The sequence below is a fragment of the Myotis myotis genome, unplaced genomic scaffold (assembly GCF_014108235.1).
Source record: "Myotis myotis isolate mMyoMyo1 unplaced genomic scaffold, mMyoMyo1.p scaffold_m19_p_2, whole genome shotgun sequence".
NCBI lineage: Eukaryota > Metazoa > Chordata > Mammalia > Chiroptera > Vespertilionidae > Myotis > Myotis myotis.
This window is the reverse complement of record NW_023416324.1, coordinates 101,287,301-101,311,299: the sequence shown is the minus strand read 5'-3', so window position 1 is coordinate 101,311,299 and position 23,999 is coordinate 101,287,301. Positions and strand designations below refer to the sequence as shown.

Genomic DNA, 23,999 nt, shown 5'->3' with positions numbered 1-23,999 from the left:
CCTCAGCTCTGAGAGCAGTGGGGTCCCTGTAAAGGACCTTTGCGCCTGACCTCCCTCCACTGCTGTGGTGCTAACTCACTTCTTGGCATTTTCAGCACTGCCCTGCCTTTTGGGGCAGCATGGCTGATCCTGGGCAGCCCATGCCCCCCTAACTCTCCTAGACAGGCCTGTTGTACCCTCAGCTTTCCTGCTGAGCAGTGTGGGGACTTTCCATGTGGAGGACGTTTCAAGGAAGCAGACTGTCTGGAGGAACAGGGCGGGTCAGGCAGCCCAAGTAGAAGGGGACAGCACAGGGAGACAGCCCACGGACCAGACACTGCTTCTGGCCTCAAGCAGGCCCTCATCCTCTGGCCATGCACACGGACCCTCAGGGGTTCCAGGTTAGTGTGCTAAGCTGTCTCTTCACTGCCCACAGATGGAGCCGGCCTCTTCCAGCACTTCCTGGATTCCTACCAAGTCATGCTCTTCACACTTTTTGCCCTGTTGGCTGGGACCGCGGTCATGATCATAGGTGAGGCAGGCCACGTGTGTCCCTTGGATTGCGCCCCCATGCCCATCCTGCTCTAACCAGCCATGTATTCTGTCTTGCAGCTTACCACACGGTCTATGCCCCCCAGGAGCTCACCGCCCCACCAGCCCTGTCCCACCGAGCCAGCCCTCAGCACAGCTCCCACTGTGAGTAGTCCCCTGAAAGCCCAGGCAGTCAGAACTGGGCTGAAGAGGAGTCCTGGGGAGAAGTGGCAGTTGAGTCCCTAGACCCCTTGTCTCAGCAGGTGTGGTGCTGGGCACAAAGGAAGGCAGATCTGGGAGCTCATGGGAGAGAACCGTGGGCTCCAACACTGATCCTGGGTCCTGGGCCAGGAGAGCTTTCGCAGACAGAGCTAGGCAGGGTGGAGGGGCCGGTGGCAGGGAGCGCTGTCTCTGCAGGTGTGCACACTAGGCCTGGCTCCTGTCTGCTGGACACTGCAGTGGACTTTAAGCTGGGGCTGGGCTGGCCAACTCAGAGACAAGGATTCTGGGTAGTCCTGATGAGGGATTTCCCAGGAGGGCAACAATGCCAAGGCCCATTCCCCTTAACAATCCCATTGTCTCTGGTGGCACTGAGGCCCTGGCAACTCTGCACAACTCCAGGGAGCACCTCTCTCTGTAAGTGGTGTCCCTGAAACTGTGCAGTGCCCACTCTGCACAGCTGTGCACGGCAGCCCTTGTCTCCTGATTCCATTTAAGGGTTCTCTCCCCCACACAGGAAATCCTGGAACTGGGTCTACCGACTATGTCTAGGTTCAAGGGCTCCGTGAAGTTTTTGTCAGGACACCGTTTTGTATATAGATGCATTTCCAGGATAGCTGGTTCCCACATACATGCTGGACTCCAGAGTCACAGTCTCCTAGGAGGCTCCTCCTAGGTCTGTGAACTAATACCTGTGAAAGGCATGGGATGGTCAACAGCTCACTAGCTTTGTAACTCGGGTAGGCTAACCAGAGGCACACAGAGGCACTCACCCTTTCTAACCACCTCTCCCCACTCACTCTCCCTGGGTGCCCTTTCTACCCATACCTCCCCCATGCCCCGCCCCGCCATGCCCTTTCTAACCACACCTCCCCACTCACTCTCTCAGGGTGCTGGAGCCACCCCCGGGCCATTGCATTGTCTCCCTGACACTCTGACCTTCTGCTCACCTTGGAGTCTGTTCATGCACCTTTCTCTGCACAGTCGGACAGCCCCTCCCTGCATGTACCGTGGGCCAGATGCTTCTCTGCCATTCTTACACTCTGCTGGCAGTCCGGGAGGTCAGGAGTCACACTCTAGGCCTCTCTGCACATCCAGCTGCTCTCTTTCCCTCCAAGGGCCAGCTCAGCAAGCCCCCAGTGGATTCATTCTGCGGCCCAGAGGTGCCTGGGGGCACATTTAGGAGGTGCCTGGTGACCTTTGTTCAGAGAAATCTAAGGAGCGTCCCTCTCCCTGTGCTCTTGCTCACATGTCTCTCTCTTCATCCAGATTTTGCTGCTTCATCCCCGATGTCTTCTGTTGCACTGCCTCCTGGTCGCCGAGCTAGCCCTCCCTCAGGGCTGTGGAGCCCTGCCTACACCTCCCACTAGTCATCGAGCCAGGGGCCGTTCTGCAGCGCCAGCGTGGAGCAAGCCCCTGATGGCTGCCCAGCCCCAGCCCAGTCCCACTGCTCCTCTGTTCTGATTTTTAGTTTAGACTGTGCTCATTGGCTGCTGCTGATATATTGGAGTTTGTTTTACTTCAGTCTTGCAAAGGCGAAGACTTTCTGACTCATCCCTTTATGCCTGGTTGTCTAGGGTTTCTGAACAGTGCTTTCATTTTCCTAGTCTCTACAATCACTCCCTTCTCAGACTTTGAGCAGCCAGACTGTTTAGAAGTTGTCTATAGATGATGCTACTGCAGTGGTCTCAGGGAAAGGACTTTTTAATTACTTTTTTATTTGGGGGCTTTTTCCCCTGTGGAAATTGCTTTTCCCCTGATCCAGCTCCTGCTAGGAAATGAGGGAAGTGAATGACAGGTGCCCATGCCTGCCCCGTTTACTGCACAAGAAGCCTCAGGACCGCAGCAAGTGGGACCCTGAGCCCGCTCAGCCTCACTGAAGTGCTGAGACACAGCAGGGAGTACCAGCCAGGCTGCTCTTGGGCCACTGTGAATAGACTGCTGGCCTTCGTGTTTCTTTGTTTCCTGACCCGTGGAAGCATCTGGATTCAGCCTCGCCCCCTGGGGACGTCCAAGCTCTCTGTCAGCACAGGAACCTTGGAATCATTGTGAAGAAATGTCCTTGGAGTCAGGAATCTTTGTGTTCTTTTGGAGAAGCCTCCATATTCCCACGCACAAAGACCCAGTGTTATTTGTCCCTCCTTTTGTATGACAGTCACACCTCAGCAGATCTGAGCCGCTACAGTCACACCTCAGCAGATCCGAGCCTCTGTCCTACCAGCAGGTCTCCAGGCAGCTCCCCAGCAGGTGTAGCCCAGCCGGACCAGTGAGGGGCTGGGAGAAGACAATGGGGAAAGTCCTCCCTCTTTCCCATTCCTCACTCCCTCTGCCCTGCACCAGGTGGACCTAGAGACACACCCCAGGGCCAGTCTCACGTGGGCACTGTGTGTGGGGTCTGGTTTGACTCTGAGATGCAGTGTGAATCCACTTCGGTCCTTTGGGGTTGTTCTGTGATTTTGTAAAGCTGGAGACAGGAAGAATTGTGCCTTGCATATTACTTGAGCTCAAACTGACAACTTGGATGTAAACAGGTTTATTTCTACTTGGTTTATTTAATAAAGCTCAGTATAATTTCTTAAGAGGCGTGTGATCATTGCCGGGATTACATGAGTCCTGCCTGGAAGTGGCCCAGGCCCTGGTGACTGCTTCTGGTTACGTGGGTTTGGGAAGAAGCTCTGTTTTGCTGCCCTTGAGCCTCCTGCGCTACATCTCCCTCCTCTGGCCACCAAAGCCTCCCTTCCACCTCTGAGGGCAGCCAGCAGCCAGGGCTGGCGGCCATGGTGTCTTCCCACAGCTGCCAGTCCAGGACCCCCATAGGTGTCTTCCTTGTAGGACCTCATGGCAGCCCTGCCCACACATCTGCATGTTACCGATTGCCAGCTCAGCCTTCTCTCCCAGCATCTTTCCCTCTGCCAACTATTCCTTTCTCCCTGCCACTCTGGCTTCTACCCCACTCTCCTATAAGGCTGATCTTCCCAGGGTCACCAGCACCTCTACTCAGCCAGTCCTCTCACTGACCTCTAGTCTGGACACTTCCCTGTTAACTCCCTGCCTTGTGGGCAACTCCTCATCTGCTGCCCCACTTTACCTCCCCACACCCTCACTCTCTGCCTGTTGGATTGCTCATGTCCCTCAGGGTTAGTCCTCTGCCGGCCCTTCCCCACCAACCCCAACTCATGCCCCTAGAGCCCCCATCTGCCATCACAGAGCACTCACACAGACGTCCGAGAGCCCTGAGGGGCAGGTCACAGGCATGGGAACAGATTCTGAGAGAAATGAGATAGCTGCCCAAGATCACAAGCCACCCCAAGGTTCCTCTGGTGGAGACCAGATGTCCCCAACGTCACTTCCTCTCCTTCCTTAGGATCCAAAACTGACTAAGTAGGACAAAGAGCAGCCAGCATGCACAGAAACCACCATGCCACTATGTTTTGGGAAGAGAATGAGCAGCAGTGTCCCGTGCAGCTCACAAAATGGTCTCCCAAAGGAAGGTGGTACACTCTCATCTCGGCATCCCTTCCCCTGACTGAGCAGACCTGGTGGGGTTTCCATGTAGCAAGGACAGTAGAGTCGCTGGGCCATTGTAACCATGAAGCCTGTATCCCAACCCAGGACTGCCTCCCTTGACACTCATTGGCTCCATGATCAAGTGGGCCTTCATTAACAGCCTAACCTAATTCCTCTCATTCAATGGCAGCACCTAAATGCAAGCCCAGATGGCCCAGCCCTCTGTGCTAGGGGCCCTACTCCTGTAGGCTACACCCACATATCCAGTCACCTCCTGACCAGAGCTCTCCTTTCATCACCATGGACGCACTTGCTCCTGCACTACTGAGGTCCCCTCCTCAGGTCCTCCTTGACTCGTTTGCTGCATCCAGCCAGTCTCCAAGTTCCCATGAATCCTTGTCTCCTCATCTTTCTGGCTTCCCATGGCTCTCTTCTCAGTCCAGGGACATTCCTGATGGATGAGGTCATGGCCTCCCCACTGGCCTCCCTGCCCCAGCCTCTCCTCATTTTTACTACCCTCTTATCCCCTGCCGTGCTGCTGGCAGATCTGATTGTTGCACCTCCCTTAAACTCACCACAGCCCTTCCTGGGTGTGGCCCCTTCAGGCCTAACTGTCTCAGCTTCTCTGTACACACCCCATAAAGTACCATTTCCCAAATAGGCTCTGCTTTCCTCACCTCTGCTCTTTGTACTCAGGTGGAAACTGCCCTCCTGGCCAAATCCATCCTCCCCACCCCCAATTCATCCTCCCCACCTCTCACTCAGCTGGCTTTGAGATCAGACAGAGCTAGGGTCAGTTCTTGGATCCACCTTTCCCTCCTGTGCAGTCCTGTTCTGGTCTCTTACCCACAGTGGGATTTGTTTTCCTCCTCTGTGAAATGGGTGCAGCAGTGCCTACAAAGTTACTGTAAAAATAAACAAGGTACCATGTGTGAGGCCTTTCATTTGGGCAGTGGATGGGTGAGGGGGGGTGTCCTCTCCGGGAGGAAGTGGCTGATCTGACTCTCAGAAGGGAAGGCAGGAGAGGGAGATAGTGAGGGAGAGGCCTCAGCACCATATGGAAGGCTCTGTGGAGCAGGGAGGAGGCCAGCCGTTGCACTGAGATCCCTGGGAAAGGGAGATGACTGGGTGCATAAATGATTGTGTAACTGAACAAGGTTTGGCTGCCTGCCCCAATGAAAGCCAAACTCCTGAGACAGGCGCTCTTGAGAAAGAAAGTGGTTTATTAAAGTGCTGAGCGCCTGAGAAGAAGGGGGACTCTCGTTGCAAAGCCCATCTTAACATCTCAGTGCAGGCAAGGGTTCTTATTAGGAAGGAGAGGAAAAGCAGAATAAATAAATCGAGGAGGAGGAGTTGAACGTTCTTTACATGTAAGTCAGCACAGTCCATTCTGATGATTATCTTGCAATAAATAGATCAAGCGGAGGTCCAGTTTTTATGGTTGAGAATCAGCAGGTCTCCCAGAGCCAGAACGTCTGGTTGCAGAGTCAGCCGGCTTCTCCAAAGCTAGTTCCTGTAATATGCTCAAAAGCTTGTTAGCAATTTATGGCAGGCGTGACAAACTGGGCCTTTGTTTTAAAGCATACAGCCTGTTCCCTGATTTGGAGAGAAACATTGTTAATTATGTTATTTATTCAACAATATTATTTTGTTGATTAGCATAAGATTTCATATATCCTCTGTAACAACTGGGGCACAAGTGATAACTTTAGAATAAGTTAAGACTTTGTTATGGCCTGCTCATGCTGGCCTGCTCAAGCTAAATGCAGAATCTAAAAAGCCTGGCTGGTGTGCTCAGTGGTTGAGTGTCAACCCAGGAACCAAGAGATTGCTGGTTCAATTCCTGGTCATGGCACATGCCTGGGTTGCGGGCTCGATCCCCAGTAGGGGGTGTGCAGGAGGCAGCCGGTCAATGATGTTCCTCTCTCTCATCGATACATCTATCTCACTATCCCTCTCCCTTCCTTTCTCTCTAGAAATCAACAAAACATATTTTAAAAAAATAAAATAGCCCCTGTAGCCACTGTCATTGCCCTGGTCCTGGTTTCCCTGACTGGAAAGAGGAGGAAACTTTTTTCATGAGGATTCTGTGAGGACAAAATGAACTAACAGATGGGAGGTGCTGCGTCCACATGTGCTGCTGTCACTGTGGGGGAAAGCTGGCACAGGGCCCGTGAGGAGAAAGAGTGTCATATAATGATGAGATGAAGAGACAGGTGAGCAGGGAGGGAGGATGCTCCTCCAGCCCCCTGGACCTCTGCTGTTATTCCCCATGCTGTGCTGCCAATCACCTGACCCCACTTCCCTCCCCAGCTGGGGTCTCCTTGAGGGTGGGCATAAGCCCAATTCTATTGTTTCCAGGACCCAAGGCACAGAAAGATCTAGAAAGCATTCAACTGATGTCATATATTCAGCACAGAGTCTGCCTGGTGCACAGTTATGTTATGTGCCCTTGAGTCAGTTTTGACTCCTGGTGACCCCATGAATGAGTGATGTCCACAGTGTCCTGTTCTCAGCAGCCCTGCTCAACCCCTGCAGACTCGCACCACTGGCTTCTTTCCTGGAGCCCAACCAGCTCATGCTTGGGATTCCTCTGTTCCTGCTGCCTTCTGCTTTTCCCAGCATTATTGTCTTTTCCAAAGAACCTGCCTTCTCGTAATGTGCCTGAAGCAGCTTCAGTTTTGTCATTTTTACTTCCAGCAATGCTTCAGGCTTAATTTGCTGTAGGCTCACTTGTTCATCTTTCTGATGGTTCAGGGTATCCCATGGAGCTCTCTCCAACACCATATTTCACATGAATCCATTTTTTCCTATCAGCCTTCTTCACTATCCAATTTTCACATCTGTATATAGTAATTGGGAATATGAGGGTGTAGGTGATTTAAGCCTTGGTCTCTAATGACACATCTTTGCTTTTGGTGATCTTTTCTAATTTTTCTATTGTTGCCCTTCTGAGCCTCAGCCTTCCGTTTATTTCCTGGCTTCAGTCTCCATTTGAATTGATGACTGAACTAAGGTAAGAAAAATCTTTAAAAATTTCATACTGAGCACACAGCACTCAATAATTGTCAGCAATGCCCTCAGACAAGCCCCCTCGGTGACACAACTGGCTGCCAGGAGCCAGGAATCACATCACATCTAGACATGGCGGCATTCATAAGAAGAGCAGAAAGTCACGCTCTCCCTGTCCCCATCCAACGACTGAAGACTTCTTTGCTAGAAGGCTCCTTAGCAGACAGCTCCCAACATATCATAGTTGAGGTTGGTTCTCATGGCCATTTCTATCTCGTGGCTGGTGCGGGCAATGGGATGATTATGTCCATGTGTGGTAATCCTTCGGGGTTGAGTGGATGTCAAGATATTGACTCCTTCAACCTCTTTCACCAAAAATCAAAAGGCCTGCCTAGGGTCAGCTGGTAGTGTGTGGTTTCTTGACTTTGTGCAGGAAAGATTTCACAAGTCCAGGTGACTATGAGAGTATCTTTATTAAAGCTGGGGACAGTGAAACAAGAAAGGGCTTAGGGTAGAAGAGGCAACAGGAGAGGGCCTGGGCTGGGCTGCTTTGGCTCACTGAAAAATAAAAGTCATAGTGAAAGAAATGAGCTGAGGCGGGGCTGCTAGAGCTCACGAGAAAGTCAAAGACAGGTTCAGAGGGTTAGTCTGGGAGGAGCTGCCACTCACCATTGCTGCCCTGGTTGCAAGCTTTGGGGTCCCTTAGAATTTAGGAGGTGCATGCCTGTGGGGGGATGGGAATGGGGGGGGAAAGACAAAGGCATGCTCCCAGGAGAGAGAGTGCTTGCTGGGTCCTTTGTTTTGAGGGTTTTAAAGGTTGGGAACTTAGGGGAGAATTTCAATAAAATAATAATTAGCTGTCCAGGTGTGCCCTTTCAGGGTCATGGTTACCACTGATTGGTCAGCAACAGGGCAGGGGTCATTAGTCATTGCAGCTGGTCCTGGCATCACCCACCTGGTTTTGCTGCTTTTCTGGGACTGGAGCAGAAATACAACTGGGGCCTAGATGCTATCCCTAGAGAGGTGACCTGTCTCTGCTATAAATTGCTGGGCCAGTTTGTTCAGCGACCTGTCTCAGTTTCCCCATTCTGCTGGCCAAAGATTTTCCTAGCTTCTTAGCATCCTGCCTCAGTCCTGGCATTTGCCCAGTTGGTTTCTCTCTGATGATGATATGTCTTCCCTTTACCTACCTTGAATGCTGTGAGCCTGACAGAGCTGGAGGACCAGATACACAGGTGAGAGGTCTGGGCTTTCTTCTCCCCAGAAGCGACCATCATTTTCAAGCACATTTGGGGATGGCAGATGTACCTGCTGCCAGAAGTAGTCAGACCTCCCCAGAAGTGCATCTGCAGAACCAGGTGATGCACAGCATGATTCTGCTTTTTGTTCCCAAACTAGCTAAGCAACTTGCACTCTAAAGAGTGCCCAAACATGCGTTTGGCACCATTTAGTGCTAAAAATATAGTATTGCATATGGATTTTTTTCCTCCAGAATTCCAAAATTTGTCCAAAAATTAACTCTTTGTGCCTATCTTTCGTGTGTGTGTGTGTGTGTGTGTGTGTGTGTGTGTGTGTAAGTGTGGGTGACATTCTGGAAATGTTATATCTTGAAGTCTGATATATCAGCTAGGAGAGAGCCCAGAGCCTGGGGCATCCCAGATGGGTGGCGAGGGTCTAGTGGGAAATGCAAATAATTTTATCTCTCTGGGCCATAGTAGTTCCCTCATAACATCTTTCCTGCCCTCCCACCCAGACTGGCTCCCAGAGGGAAGCAGGTCCGTTACTTACCCAGCCCTCACCCTCCCTGCATGCACATCCTCTTCCATGTGACTCTTCAGTGCCTCCCACTAGAGGCTGAGTATATCCCTCTCCTCACCCGCCATGAAAGTTGTGGTCATGTCACTTGCTTCAGCCAACAGGATGTGGGTGGAAGTCACATCGTGTCAGTTCAGAGCCTATGCTTAAAGAGGCCTCTCAAGTTTCTACTCCCCTTCCTGCGCTTCTGCCACTGACAATAATAAAAAAGCCCAGGTGGCTGTTGGCCCAAGGAGGAGGAAAGACACCTAAAAGGACCTGAAACAATCCCTGCCCATCCCAGATCAACTGACTACAGACCCATGCCCGCGGGAATAAATGATGGGTGTGAAGAAACACTGACTTGGGAGATGGCTGTCTGGCAGTGTTATTATTTAGTAGGTGACGTGTTGTATGGATTCCTTTCTGTCTGAACTCGTTGAAGGCACGATTTCCATCACTTGTCACTCTGGGGTGGAGTCTGACTGACACAGTTGAGCCCTTCAGCCTACTCTCTCCTGGGCCCTGCCACACCTGCTCTTTCAGTCCATCTGCGGGGACAGGGATTCCTGGGTGGCCGTAGCAGAGGCAGGAAGGGCACTGGCACTCAGAGGCCAAGCCAGCCTTCAGGCAGGAGCCTCTGAGGAGGACGAAGGGCACAGGAGTGCTGTCTGATGCAGGGCCTTCCCGTCCCTGAGCTCCAACTTCCTTTTTCCTGGGAAGGGGCAGTCAGCTGCACACTTGAGGCTGCTGTGAGGGTTGATGGAAATGTGGTTCTGAAAGACTCTTTGCTCCATCGAATTACTAGTATATCCTGTACCCAAACTAAAACCATCCCCTACCAGCCTCACCCTCCATTGCCTCTCTCATGGTGGAGACCACACAAAGAAGGATGTTGTTGAATGAATACCAGAATAGGTCCCCATGAAGGAACAAATGATAGTAGGTTTTCCTCCACCATGGGGCTCTAGTTTTCTGGAACACCCTGAGCCTTGGGCCAGTGAGGAGAAGAGCAGGGACTGGGGAGACAGGTGCAGCTGAAACTCTCAAGTTCATTTCATCCCAAATGCCCCTGGGGTAGAGAAGGCTGACCCAGCCTCCCCCAAACCTGGAGGCTCTGAAGCCACCTGGATTAGGGCCAAGCAAGGGCAGCTCAGAAGAGTAGTCACCACCTCCTGCAGCCAGCCGTGGTTCCCTGAGGCCAGTGTGGACGGTCAGAAGAAGCCTGGGAGCAGCAGGGGCAATCAAGGCAGCTGACATTTACTGCACTCCTCTAGTAGCCTGTGCTGAGCACTTTCCAGTCTCTAGTTTGCTTCGTCCACACCTCAGCCCTACAACTGGTACAGCTATTTACAGATTGGGAAACTGAGGTACACAAGGGCAAGCCACCCTTCAGGCATTACACAATTGGCAAGTGGCAGAACCAAGATCAGAATGCATGCAGACTGGTGACAGGGTTTGCTGTCCACACCCATTCTTGCCTCTGCCCACCTGGAATGGGTGGCTGGGGGCACACCCTGGAGAGGAAGGCTGTGTGGGCAGGGAGCAGGGCCTGCAAACACTCCCCTCAGAGCAGCTCACCTTTAGACTGTCATATGGATCATTTTTCATAAGGAAAAAAATTGTAATATATGAGTATAAAGGAAGATTTAACAACCCTCCCCCATGACTTCCACTCAGTGTAGGAACCTGTTAGCATGGTCTTTCAGACTTCCAGGCTATGGTGGTAGTGTTGTTTAAAAAAACAGATACACAACAACAAAACAAAAACAGATACACAAAGATATGACTTAAGTTTCATCTCACCTCTGCCTTCCATCCCTTCCCCTACATTCTTAGAGTCAACTACTTTTAATTTGCATCATATCCATTCAAAGCTACTTTTGTTGTTAATAATAAGCATTCAATAAATAATACTTTTTTGTGTGTCCTCTTATGCTTTTACATAATTGTAGTCACATTCAGCATCTTGCTTTTGTGGGAATTCAGAACAAGTCACCCCAAGATGTGCCTTAATGGTATGTGATTATTTTTTTAAATATATTTTATTGATTTTTTTACAGAGAGGAAGGGAGAGGGATAGAGAGTTGGAAACATCGATGAGAGAGAAACATCGATCAGCTGCCTTCTGCACACCCACTAACTGGGGATGTGCCCGCAACCAAGGTACATGCCCTTGACCGGAATCGAACCTGGGACCCTTCAGTCCATAGGCCGACACTCTATCCACTGAGCCAAACAGGTTAGGGCGATATGTGATTATTTTGAGCTAAAGGCAATTTTACTAGTAGCTTCAGGCTCAAGAGAAATCTGTCCCTTCCTTAATTACCTGAAAGAACTTGAATTAGGGTCCTGGCCCATAATAAGAGATTACCAGCAAAAACCTTTTAGACCCACCTATATGGCAGGGCAAACTTTTATTTACTAACCATCTGTTCTTATCATCCTGCAATAACCCTTTGAAGCCCCAAGGTGCATTGCCTTATCTCTAGCTCAGAAGGTCTTACACTAGTAGACCAGCCAGAGATCAGGTAGGGAGAAAAAGGTAAAAGTGAGCAATTAGCATCCCCTAGACTGGCAAACACATAAACAGATAAATTTCTTATCTCTACTTCATTTATCTCTTCTTCTGGAGAATTCTCTTATTTTTTTTATTTCGGGGTTGTTTCTTTGTCTCCTCATTTTGGCTGCCTATTTGGATTTATGACTGTATTAGGTAGATAAATTCTCTACACCTCTCAATCTCTAGTGCAGGACAGTGTCAAACACTGTTTCTGACTACTTAGATCAGGCAAAGACTCAATCCTCCAGAGCAGCCGTGGGCAAACTACGGCCCGCGGGCCAGATCCGGCCCGTTTGAAATGAATAAAACTAAAAAAAAAAAAAAAAGACCGTACCCTTTTATGTAATGATGTTTACTTTGAATTTATATTAGTTCACACAAACACTCCATCCATGCTTTTGTTCCGGCCCTCCGGTCCAGTTTAAGAACCCAATGTGGCCCTCGAGTCAAAAAGTTTGCCCACCCCTGCTCTAGAGACTACCTCTGCCTGCAGACTGATGGGATTCTGACTTGTATTACCCCCAGGTAATCGTCCTCAGGTGTGGGGAGAGTATTTTTTCAACAGGTTAGGGCAGTTGCTTCTGCCTGGAGGGTAATTGTTATTTTTAGTCTCTTAAGTGGCCTCAGGGCAAAGTGTTTTCCAATAGGGTGAGTCAACTGTCTTCCCCGCAGACAAGGCAAATGTCTGTGTGGGAAAGATGTCCTCCACTGGGTGCGGGAATGGATCAGCACAAGAAACCGTGGGTGTCTGCCTTCTGAGCTCTAATCCCTGAATCCCCAATCCTGGCCTCTGCTCACACAACTCCAGTCCACTCTGCCCTCTCTCTGACGGAGCACAAGGTGGGTGTTCCATGGGGAGTTTTGTGCATTAGCCCTTTAAGAGGGTGCCTGAATTTCCAGCTGCTGCTCCCTGGTAGGCAGCACCTTGCTGCTATTCACAGCCAGATATTATGTGGGTACCCTTCTCAGTTCCAATGCTCTCTGCTGGGCAGCCTAGCTTGGGGATTAGACCCCAGAGTTCTCAGTGGCAACCCCTGACAGGTAAGCTATCTCTCTGGAAATTCAGTTGCTGTCTGTGAGAGCCTGGCCAGTCCTTTCATGCCTCTGCCCCTCCTATCAGTCTTTATGTAGTCTCCACATTCAGTCCTCTGGTATGAGGGTTCTCTTCCTGTGAGTCTTCTGTTGATTATTCAGGAAGTTTTTCTGTATTTTAGCTGTAATTCCAGTTTGTTTCTGGGAGTGTGTCTGTGAAGCATCCCCTTACTCTGCCACCATTTTTTTTCTGTCAAATTTTTACAAGAGTTTATTTGAACTAAACTGAGGACAATGCAAGGAAGATCTCAAATGCTTAGGAGAATAACAGTTTTGCAGTTTCTTTTATACATTTGAAATGAAGGAGGGGCCATAAGGAAGATTACATGGAGATTGAATTACAGGATAATTAATAAGATTATGTGCTCTCCTGCCCTAACCGGTTTGGCTCAGTGGATAGAGCATCAGCCTGCAGACTGAAGGGTCCCAGGTTCGATTCCAGTCAACGGCATGTACCTTGGTTGCAGGCACATCCCCAGTGGGGGGTGTGCAAAAGGCAGCTGATCAATGTTTCTCTCTCATCGATGTTTCTGTCTATCCCTCTCCCTTCCTCTCTGTAAAAAATCAATAAAATATATTTTAAAAATGGGCAATGGACCTAAATAGACACTTTTCGAAAGAGGACATACAGAAGGCTGAAAGACATATGAAAACATGCTCAAAGTCACTAATTATACAAGAGATGCAAATCAAAACGACAATACGGTATCATCTCACACCTGCCAGAATGGCTATCATCAACAAATCAACAAACAACAAGTGTTGGAGAGGATGTGGAGAAAAAGGAACCCTTCTGCACTGCTGGTGGGAATGCAGATTGGTGCAGCCACTGTGGAGAACAGTATGCAGTTTCCTCAAAAAACTAAAAATGGAACTTCCATTTGACCCAGTGATCCCACTTCTAGGAATATATCCCAAGAAGCCAGAAACACCAATCAGAAAGGATATATACACCCCTATGTTCATAGCAGCACAATTCACCATAGCTAAGATCTGGAAACAGCCTAAGTGCCCATCAGCAGATGAGTGGATTAGAAAACTGTGGTACATCTACACAATGGAATACTATGCTGTGGTAAAAAAGAAGGAACTCTTGCCATTTGCAACAACATGGATGGAACTGGAGAGCATTATGCTAAGTGAAATTAGCCAGTCAGAGAAAGATAAATACCACATGATATCACTCATTTGTGGAATATAGAGAACAACATAGACTGATGAACAGGGCCAGATCCAAAGACAGAGAAACAATGATCAGACTGTCAATCCCCAGAGGGAAAGTAGGGGAGGGTGGGGGTAAGGGGAAGAGATCAACCAAAGGACTTGTATGCATGCAGATAAGCCTAACCAATGGGCCCAGACAACAGGGGAATGTAAGCATGAGTGGGGGGGAGGTGAAGGTTGGGGGTTAATCGGGGGATGAGGACACATTTGTAATACTTTAACCAATAAAGAAGTAAAAAAAAAAGATTATGTGCTCTCCTGAGGGTGGTTAGGCTTATTTCAAAGGTGTATTAACCTAGAGCCGTGGTCGGCAAACTGCGGCTCGAGAGCCACATGCGGCTCTTTGGCCCCTTGAGTGTGGCCCTTCCTAAGCCTTAGGTGTACCCTAGTTAAGTTAATAACAATGTACCTACCTATATAGTTTAAGTTTAAAAAATTTGGCTCTCAAAAGAAATTTCAATCGTCGTACTGTTGATATTTGGCTCTGTTGACTAATGAGTTTGCCGACCACTGACCTAGAGATATATAGAAACAATAGACAGAGCTTAAGTCAAGATAAACTTTTTACTAAAGAAGTTATATGCCTGAGGCATGACTACCCACCATGACCTTCCCAGTTAAGTATTCATGATCAGGTCACCCTGTGAGTTAGTTTCCAGAGAACCCCCCCCCTTTTTTTTTTTTTTATCTGTACATGTAAGGTTCCCAACTGACCATGTAGATGTGTCAACAAATCACTGTGCACCTGTTATTATATGATTAATTTTCAAGGAGCTGGCAAAGCCTAAGACCATGGGTTTGGTGACCATCTATTATTTTATTAAGTTTTATATTGTATGTAATTAGCAAATAAAATTCTGTGGAGGATTTAACTGTGTGAGAAATGCTCACCTGTCCGAATTCAAAAAATGGACTCAGAGACAGAAGGATGGAAAAAACGAGACTTTTAATATATTCTTGTAAGAGCAGGTGTCCATCCCGTTCAACAGGTAACATGGAGTAGCAATCACAGGCTATTTATCCCTAAGGTGGGAGAGTCCCTCCTCCAGTTCCTCATTGGCTGAGTACTATGGGGTTGACAGTTTCCTCATATGTCGCCTAAATCATATTGTCTCTTATTGGGTTATTTAAAACAATGGGTTCAGGCCTTTTCTGGTTGTCTCTACCTTCCCCCCTCCCCCCATCTACTTGAGGTGGGTGTCATGAGGGTTTCCATACAGTTCTTTGTTCTTCTTCTTCTTTTTTTAATATATATATTTTATTGATTTTTTACAGAGAGGAAGGGAGAGGGATAGAGAGTCAGAAACATCAATGAGAGAGAAACATCGATCAGCTGCCTCCTGCATGCCCCCCACTGGGAATATGCCCACAACCAAGGTACATGCCCTTGACCAGAATCAAACCCGGGACCCTTCAGTCCACAGGCCGACACTCTATCCACTGAGCCAAACTGGCCAGGGCAGTTCTTTGTTCTTATATCCTCTTCCTTCCTCCCTACATTCTGTTTGCCCTGGGGAAATTTAGTAACTGTTTCCATTAAAAGTTGACTATGCTGAAGCTGGATCACAGAGGACTATTTCCTACAACTGGATGCTTATCAGGTCACCATTTTCCTCTGGGGAGTATTTACTGAAGGAAAAATAATACAATTTATAAGAACCAGGAAAATGGAATCTGAAAGACCCAGCTTTAGGCATAATTGCTCTAGGGCAGCAGGCACTCCCCTCCTCTGGGTCCTTCTCCTCAGGGGCAAACAGCGTAGCCAGTGAGGCTGACTGACACGGCCCAGCCACCTAGTAGAACTCCTGCCTCTGCCACTTATCCGTGGATGATTTTAACCTTGGGTACTCCATATCACCTCTCTGAGCCTCAGATGCCCTGTCTGCAAAACGTTATTATAACAGGACCTTCCCTGTAGGTTTGCTGTGTGGGTTTAGTTTCTCTGTTGAAAATCCCCAGCATGTGAGAGGGGTTGGGGATGGAGACTAAGGACCTGGAGAGCATGACCCACCTGCCAAGTTCCAGCTACCAGGTGGGAACAAAGCCCAGTGGGAACAATTCTTGTTTTCTAGAGACTCCAAAAATCTAGCTTTTGATGGTAAAACCTTCCACTTTAGAAATAGTGGTAGTAAAATTCAAGTTTAAAAAATATAAAAAAACCCAGTGTGGCTCAGTTGATTGGAGTGTCATGCCATATGCCAAGAGGTTGTGGGTTCAATTTCCGGTCAGGGCACATACCCAGGTTTCAGGATGGATCCTTGGTCTGGGCATGTGCAGGAGGCAACTGATTGATGTTTCTCTCTCTCTCCCCCTCCCTTCCTCTCTCTCTCTAAGATACATATAACAACCTGTAAGGGACAAAGAAATCTGGCCTCGGGCCACCAGTTTTCAATCTCTAAATTTCTTCAAAATGGTAAAATTCTGGAACCTGTATCCCCACTTTCCCTTCCTATGTCCCTGGCAGACATTGTCAAAGCTTCCAGCACTCTTTCTTACTCAAGCAGGACTCTGCCTCAAAATCCCTTACAGTCCAGCAATCTAGGAGGCCACAGCCATCCAGCTAGTATTGGCAAAAGAGACGAGCCCATCACCCCTAATCTACTCTAAGACCCTTATTTTAGAGATGGAAGGGCTGGTTTTGTACTCTTATAATCAAAGATGTGAAGGTGTAGGCTTTTCTCTAGCAACTTGCCTGGGGTGGACACACATAGAGGAAGAGATAGAGGGGTGGTGGTAAAAGGTGCTGTGCATGCTGGAAGAGTTTTTTCCCCCTTCAAAGTTATAGGCTTGGGGCTAAAGCATCTTAAAATGCAGAGGAAGCAGGCAACTGTCGCTGCCCCAGCTTCCTGCTCCTACTGCTCCCAGGGTCCCAGAGGCAGTGGGCAAGGGGCTTTGTGAGGGGCTGTGTTAAATGTGTAAATGTAGTCATTTCATTAAGTTTTCAAAAACCATTGAAATGACATTTCCCACCTGTGTTGGGGAGGGGTACGGGGGATCATTGGCTAAATTAAAAGAAAATTATCAAGGCAGTTTCTTGGGCACCAGAGTTGGAGGCAGATTCATTTCTGCTGCCAAGCTGATAGTTTTGTTTCCTAAGCGAAGACAGTTGAGTTCCTGTTAGCACCTCCTAGGGATGTTGTTATCCTTTGTCAGTGTCCCACTTGCCATGCATTTATTCTTCAAATATTCTTCAAATATTCAAGCTCAAGGTATGTGCTGGCAGGGTTGGGGCAGAGAGGTGAGTGAAGTGGAGCTTCTCCATGGAGGGGCAAAGTGGGAGACAGAGCAGCTAAAGGACCTTCTAAAGCAGTGGTTCTCAACTTTCCTGATGCCGCGGCCCTTTAATACAGTTCCTCATGTTGTGGTGACCCCAACCATAAAATTATTTTCGTTGCTGCTTTATAACTGTAATGTTGCTACTGTTATGAATCCTAATGTAAATATCTGATATGCAGGATGGTCTTAGGCAACCCCTAAGGGGTCGCGACCCACAGGTTGAGAACCGCTGTTCTAAAGGATGGAAGGGGCTCAAATCTGGGAAAAGAGACTGTGCCTGTTGGTGGCTTGAAGGCAGCTCCAGGGAGGAGATGAGTCAGAACCAGGCCAGGAACAATGGGCATCTCAGGGGAAAGGCAGGTTTGAGCCCAAGATCAGACACTTTGAGCCTCATGTGGAGGCACTGAGGAAGAATGGGTAGTGGCCTGGGTTCAAATCCTTGCCCCTTGGAACAAGTTATGGCACATTGTGCTGGGTGTAGAGAGCTCTGGGCCCCCACGCTAAGAGGGCAATGGGAGGTCCTGATGTTGGATACCTCAGATCACTACATTGACCTCAGGCTTCCCATCTCTCCACCCTCATAGCATTCCCCAGAGAACAGGTGGGGCGGGGGGTGAGGGGTCGGGAGGGGGGGGGGGAGATGTTCTGAATGCAGGACAGCCAAAGAGTCAGCAAAGTTGATTCTTCTCATCTAATTGGACTCTTTTAGGTTTATCACATTTTGAATTACAAAATGGATGAAACCACTTAATAAAATTTCACATAATTTCAGGTTCTGAGTGGGTTATTTAATTTAATAATTAAAACCTACTTGACCAAATCATGTCATAAAATATTCTAATTAGTTGATCTTCAGTGTATTTTATCTTGTCAAATGTTTAATAGTTTTTTTAATATATTTTATTGATTTTTTTACAGAGAGGAAGGGAGAGGGATAGAGAGTTAGAAACATCGATGAGAGGGAAACATCGATCAGCTGCCTCCTGCACACTCCCCACAGGGTATGTGCCTGCAACCAAGGCACATGCCCTTGACCAGAATCGAACTTGGGACCCTTGAGTCCGCAGGCCGACGCTCTATCCACTGAGCCAAACCGGTTAGGGCTAATATGTTTTATTTTCTATTAATACGAGTATACCTTGAAACATAGGGTGAAAACTTACAGATGTCAACTTAGAAAGATTGTGGGGGGATACAGTCTTGCCAAAGTTCCGTGAGGAGGCAACCCAAAAGTTGTAAACCTCTTCTTAGGTAATGGGAGCCATGAATGGTGCTTGAGTGGGAGTGTGCTGTGTTTGGAGACAGACTAGAGGGGTTCTCCTAGTGCTAATTGTGTGTGTTAGTGGAACCCTTAGTGGTAGCTGATAAAATGACTTGTCTTTCCAGGAGGAGTGGACAATGTGTGTCCTCCCCTCTTCTCTGCCACCTTGTCCTTTAACCAGGCTCTCCCAGGCTTCTGCTTTTAGGCCTGCCAGTCCCTTCCCTTCCGCTACCTTCCCCTTAGTGCCTGCCTTGGCCCTGATCAGGTACTCCCAACTCTGAGGAGCAGAGGCCAGGAAAGGAGCAGCCCAAAGGCCTGAGCCAGCCTGTCCACCACAGCTGAGTCCTCAGGGAACATCTGCTCCCCTCGGGATGCCCTGTCCTTGGCAGTAGGGAGAGAAATGTAAGAGGCTACAGCTAAGCTGGGCTGGGTGGGACAGCAGGGCACCCCTCTGCCAACTGCAGCCCAGCTTAGTCAACAGTGCAGGGTGAGGTCTGAAGTACACAACAAGCAGTTCCTGTCTGTCCCTGCCTAACTGGGAATGGCAGAAGTAGGCCCATGCAGAGCACTCATCACCAGGAAATGTTCAGTTGAAGGAGGGGCTTCAAACACTGGACCCCTGAGTTATGCCTGTCTACCCATCAGGGCAGTACTACACCCCTCTGGCCATCTCTCCACCCAGCCGGCCACACCTCATGGCCTCCTCCCATCACCAAGTCTATTCTGCCCTGGGGATGCTCCCTGCCAGCCCCTGGCCAATCTGTCCTTCTGTTTGTCTTTTCTTCATCTCCTCCTGCCAGGCTCCTCCAGGGGTAGATGCCTCACATAATTTGTAATTTCTCTCCTTCTCATGCAGTACTCTACAGCCTTGCCACTCAAACTGGCTCTCAAATCAACAGCATGAGCCTAGAAATGCAGACCCTCAGGCCCCACCCCAGACCACCTGGATCTGAGTCTGCATTTCAACAAGACCCTCAGGGGACTTGCATATACTTTTCTAATTACAGAGTAATCTCAGTTCATGGAAGTGAAAATATAAATAAGCAAGAAGGAAAGAAACATCACATGTAGTCTCCTGCTGATTGTTAACTCTGTTTTTAATTTGCTGTTCTTTCTTCCAAGATTTTCACACACACACGCACACACACACGCACACGCACACGCGCGCGGATTTTCTTACAGAAATGTCAGCAAGCTGCAGAGATTTTGTAACCTACATTCTTCATGCTCATAACTATATCATGGGCATCTCGCTGTGTTAATGAGTATGGATCTATATCCATTAGCCCTTCATTAATTTATATTGAGTGCCAGGTACTATGCTAGGATCTATGTTTATACTGGGGAACAAAACAAATCAATTCCTACACTTGTGGAGTTTACAGTCCAGTTGGGGAAAAAGATAAACACTGGTAGTGGAACTGTCACAAATACAACAGGTTCCTTGAAGACCCATATTATTGGAGGATTTTACTTGGTCCAGGAGAGATGCCTGGGAAATAATGATTGGTGGGGGTTTGAAGAGTGATTGGTAGTTAACCAACTAAGAAGGGGAGGGAAGAGTGTCCAGGCAGTGGGAATAATGTGTGCAAAAGCTCTAAGAAGGAGGGAGTGGAGGGAATGTGACTACTGTGCCCTATGGGCAGAGAGCAGGGAGAAATGATGCAAGAGGCCAGCTGCCTGGCATAGATGCAGCATATGTCACTAAACCAGTCCCCAGCGAATGGGCACTTAGCTTGTCTCCAATGTTTTAGTGTCATAAACAGCACTGGAATGAACTTCCTCATGTATATAACTCTGCGTACTTCTCTGGATTTTCCTAGGACAATTTTATAGCTATAGGTATGTGCTTTCCTCTTTGTGGGTCTTGGGAGTTATTGAGCCAAAATCCCCAACTGGATTTAATTTCCTGGAAGCCTCTCCTTGAACCAGCCACCCTAACTCTGTGGCTGTCCCTGCTCTAGTCACACCAGAGGAGCCAACTCCAGTTGGCCACAGACAGCCTGGGATGGGGACCAAAATCCTGCTGAGGACAGACCGAAGGGATAAAACAGCTGAGGTTTCCTGATGTTGGAAGCTGAGGTTCCCTTGCAATTCTGAGCTTGTCTTATCTTCTCAGCCCAGCCTGCACGGGGGCCCTGGAAGGCCTCCAACCCATCCTTGCCTGCCAGATCTCTCAGTCCAATGTGGGGACAGCTGGGGCTTAGACCAGGATCAGAGTGGAAGTAGTCCTGAGGAAGCTTAGGGGAGGCCTCAGCCTGGGATAGGAGAGGGAATAGTCAGGGAGGGCTGCCTGGAAGAGGGGACACTTGCTCAGAGACCTTGATGGATTAGTACAGTGATGGCAAACCTTTTGAGCTTGGCGTGTCATTTTAAAAAACCCTAACTTAACTCTGGTGCCGTGTCACATATAGAAATATTCATAATTTTTTTTTTTATATTTGCAACCATAGTAAAAAAAAGATTTATATTTTTGATATTTATTTTATATATTTAAATGCCATTTAACAAAGAAAAATCAACCAAAAAATATGTATAAAATGAACAAAAACAGAAAAACAATGTACATTTAGGAAAAAATAATAATAAAAACAATGATAATCAAATGGTACGAAAACTAGAAATTAGTGACTTTTTTGGTGCTGAAGCTTGTCTGCTAATTCTTCGATTGCAGGTTCATACTTGGTGCACTTCAAGGCCAAGCAAGCGCCACTAACTTCATCTGTTAGCCGGTTTCTTTTGTTTGTTTTAATATTATTTAATGCTGAGAACAAAGTCTCACAAAAATATGTTGATGAAAAAATTGTTAGCAAAGCCATCGCTAGATTTTTTATGTCGCTAAAGTGTCAGGTACTCTGTTCCAAGCACTCAAAATTTCTTGTTCGTAGTTGCACGCTTCTTCATTATTCAAACAATTTCATTCCAGATTTTCAAGTTTCGACCTTAAGTCGACAAACACATGAGTCCAAATCAGGGGTGGGCAAACTTTTTGACTTGAGGGCCACAATGGGTTCTTAAACTGGACCAGAGGGCCGAAACAAAAGCATGGATGGAGTGTTTGTGTGAACTAATATAAATTCAAAGTAAACATCATTACATAAAAGGGTACGGTCTTTTTTTTCAATAGTTTTATTCATTTCAAATGGGCCGGATTCGGCCCGCGGGCCATAGTTTGCTCACGGCTGGTCCAAATGCTACCTTGAAAATCTGCAGGTTGCATCTCTAAATTGTCAATTTGCATCCATTGGAAATCCTTTAATTCCAAAGTACTGTAAACAACTACATCCGGATACTTAATTATTTTAATGGTCTGTTCTAGGCTTCTAAATTGGTCCAATCTTTCGCTGAACTGTTCAAATAACGAGTTTACTATATTCTGGTACGTAAGTATGGACTCCATTACACTCGTTGTAGTGGCCTTCTAGAAATACTTTTTTATCCGAGGAAAATGCTTATAAGTTTTAGTTTCAATATCTTGCTTGAAAATTTTAAGTTTACTTTCAAAAGATTTGATGTATCCAAACATAACGTCAATATTTTTGCCAAAACCTTGTAATTTTAAGTTCAGTTCATTCATATGAACAGAGAGATCTGTAAAAAACATCAAATTGCTGACCCACTTATGATCATTGATCTGAGGAAAGTTTGCCAGATCCTTATTCTCAATAAATACCATAATTTCTTCAAAGCACTCCACAAATCGCTCAAGTACTTTACCTCGACTCAGCCACCTCACATTATTGAACATCAGTAGTCCACTGTAGGTTGAATCAACTTCCTGTAAGAGTGCAGAAAATTCTCGCTTGTGAAGGGGTCGAGAAGCTATAAAATTCACAATTTTTGTTACAACTGACATTAAATCATTCAATTCTGAGAATCCCGATTTGGCACACAACACCTCCTGATGGATAATGCAATGAAAAGGTACAAGTGGATGTCTAATAGCTTCCATAAACAATTTCAGGAATCCCACATTTTTTCCCACCATATTTGGTGCCCCATCTGTCGTGACTGACACAATTTTAGAGCTATCAATGTTTAGGTCACTGAATATTTTTATAACAACCTTACATATTTCATTTCCTGATGTACTTATTGGCACTGATTCTAACTTTATCAACTCTTCTTTCATTGTGAGACCATCAGAATATCTAGCAATAATGGCCAACCGAGCATTTGATGTGACATCAGTAGTTTCATCAAGAGAAATCAAAAAAATATTTACAACTATTTAAGTCGTTTTTAAATTGATGTTGTACGTTTTTTGTTAAGATCTATTATTCTGTCTTTGATAGTATTTCTACTGAGTGGTAACTCAGAAATTCTTTTAATAATATCATCTTTATTTTTCATATCGTGAAATAGAGCTGTGCACATCTTAGAAATGTTTCCTTAATAAATTCTCCATTACTGAGGGCTTTTCCATGCTGAGCTATGGAGTGAGCAATACAGTAACTTGCTGATGTTAAATTTGTAGAGCATCTTACAAATTTAATGATGGAATTTGATTGACTTTTATAGAGGTGTAGCTGCCTAGAAATGTATTCCTTCCTTTCATCGATACTTTTTTTCAAGAGCTGACAATGATTAGTTTCAAAATGTCTCTTTACAATCCACGTTCTGCTTACTACCGTTTCATTACACAGATGCACAATGATCTGTTGTTTCTGTCGACCATCCCGTACATCTTGGTCCATATGTCTTGAAAGGGTTGGCTACTGCTACTTTCACTTCCTTTATCATACAATCTTCCTTTTTTATTTTTTTGATTCTCCATCACAAGGCTGCAAAAATAAATAAATATAAATCACAGCGTTTTTTTTATAAAAGGTTGATAGTTTTCTTACCTATTAACTTTTTGCAGTGTTGTTGCACTGACTCCTGGTGCAAAACAATTCAAAGATAGTATGTATAAGCAACAAATATATGGTGCTGTAATCAATTATCCGACACGCAGAATGTCTCGTCGAGCACTGTTGCACTGTATATCTTTTTCTTCTAACCCTCCCACTCCTGTCTCCTATCGAACGTGGCGATCAAGTGCGTCCGTTTGCCGAATGCACCCGAACGCACGGGAAGCTTCCCGAGGCACATGTTGACAATAACGAGGCCGTTTCCAGAATTGGGCATTTTGTCACTCGAGTAAAAACAAAATGTCATGAGTAAAGATTAATCTCTTTATAGTGCAATTCTTAACCTTTTATATTAATGTCAATATTGGAACAATGTATCTTGGATGTTTTCACAATGTATCTTTGCTACACAACACAGATGTGTTGAGTGTTTCCTTCCACGTCCCGCGTGGAGTAGGGTTCGGTATCTGAAAGAGGAGCCGCACAACAAATGAGAGAAAAAGACACGAGATAATTTTGCAGTATTGGGGGACCAGGCGGCAAGTCCCAAAGGACTTCCCCCGTTCTCAGGCCTCACCAAGCTTTTATTGATATGGGATGCACCCATAGCATAGCCCTTAGGCAGGTGACCCCCTAGTAACAAGCAGACTAGCCCATCAGCAAGGATTTACATAATAATAAATGGGGA

At 47.1% G+C, this 23,999-nt stretch overlaps 1 protein-coding gene across 4 annotated transcripts in view; it reads left to right on the top strand.

Moving 5' to 3' along the window:
- The window catches only part of NUP210 (nucleoporin 210), a 124,970-nt gene extending 121,662 nt beyond the window's left edge, over positions 1–3,308 (top strand). For all 4 annotated transcript variants that reach the window (XM_036348955.1, XM_036348956.1, XM_036348954.1 and 1 more), the window contains 3 exons: positions 416–511; positions 592–675; positions 1,999–3,308. In XM_036348955.1, coding sequence (XP_036204848.1) covers positions 416–511; positions 592–675; positions 1,999–2,099 — 281 coding nt within the window. In that variant the 3' untranslated portion in view covers positions 2,100–3,308. The remainder of the gene's footprint in view (positions 1–415; positions 512–591; positions 676–1,998) is intronic.
- Positions 3,309–23,999: the final 20,691 nt, after the last annotated feature.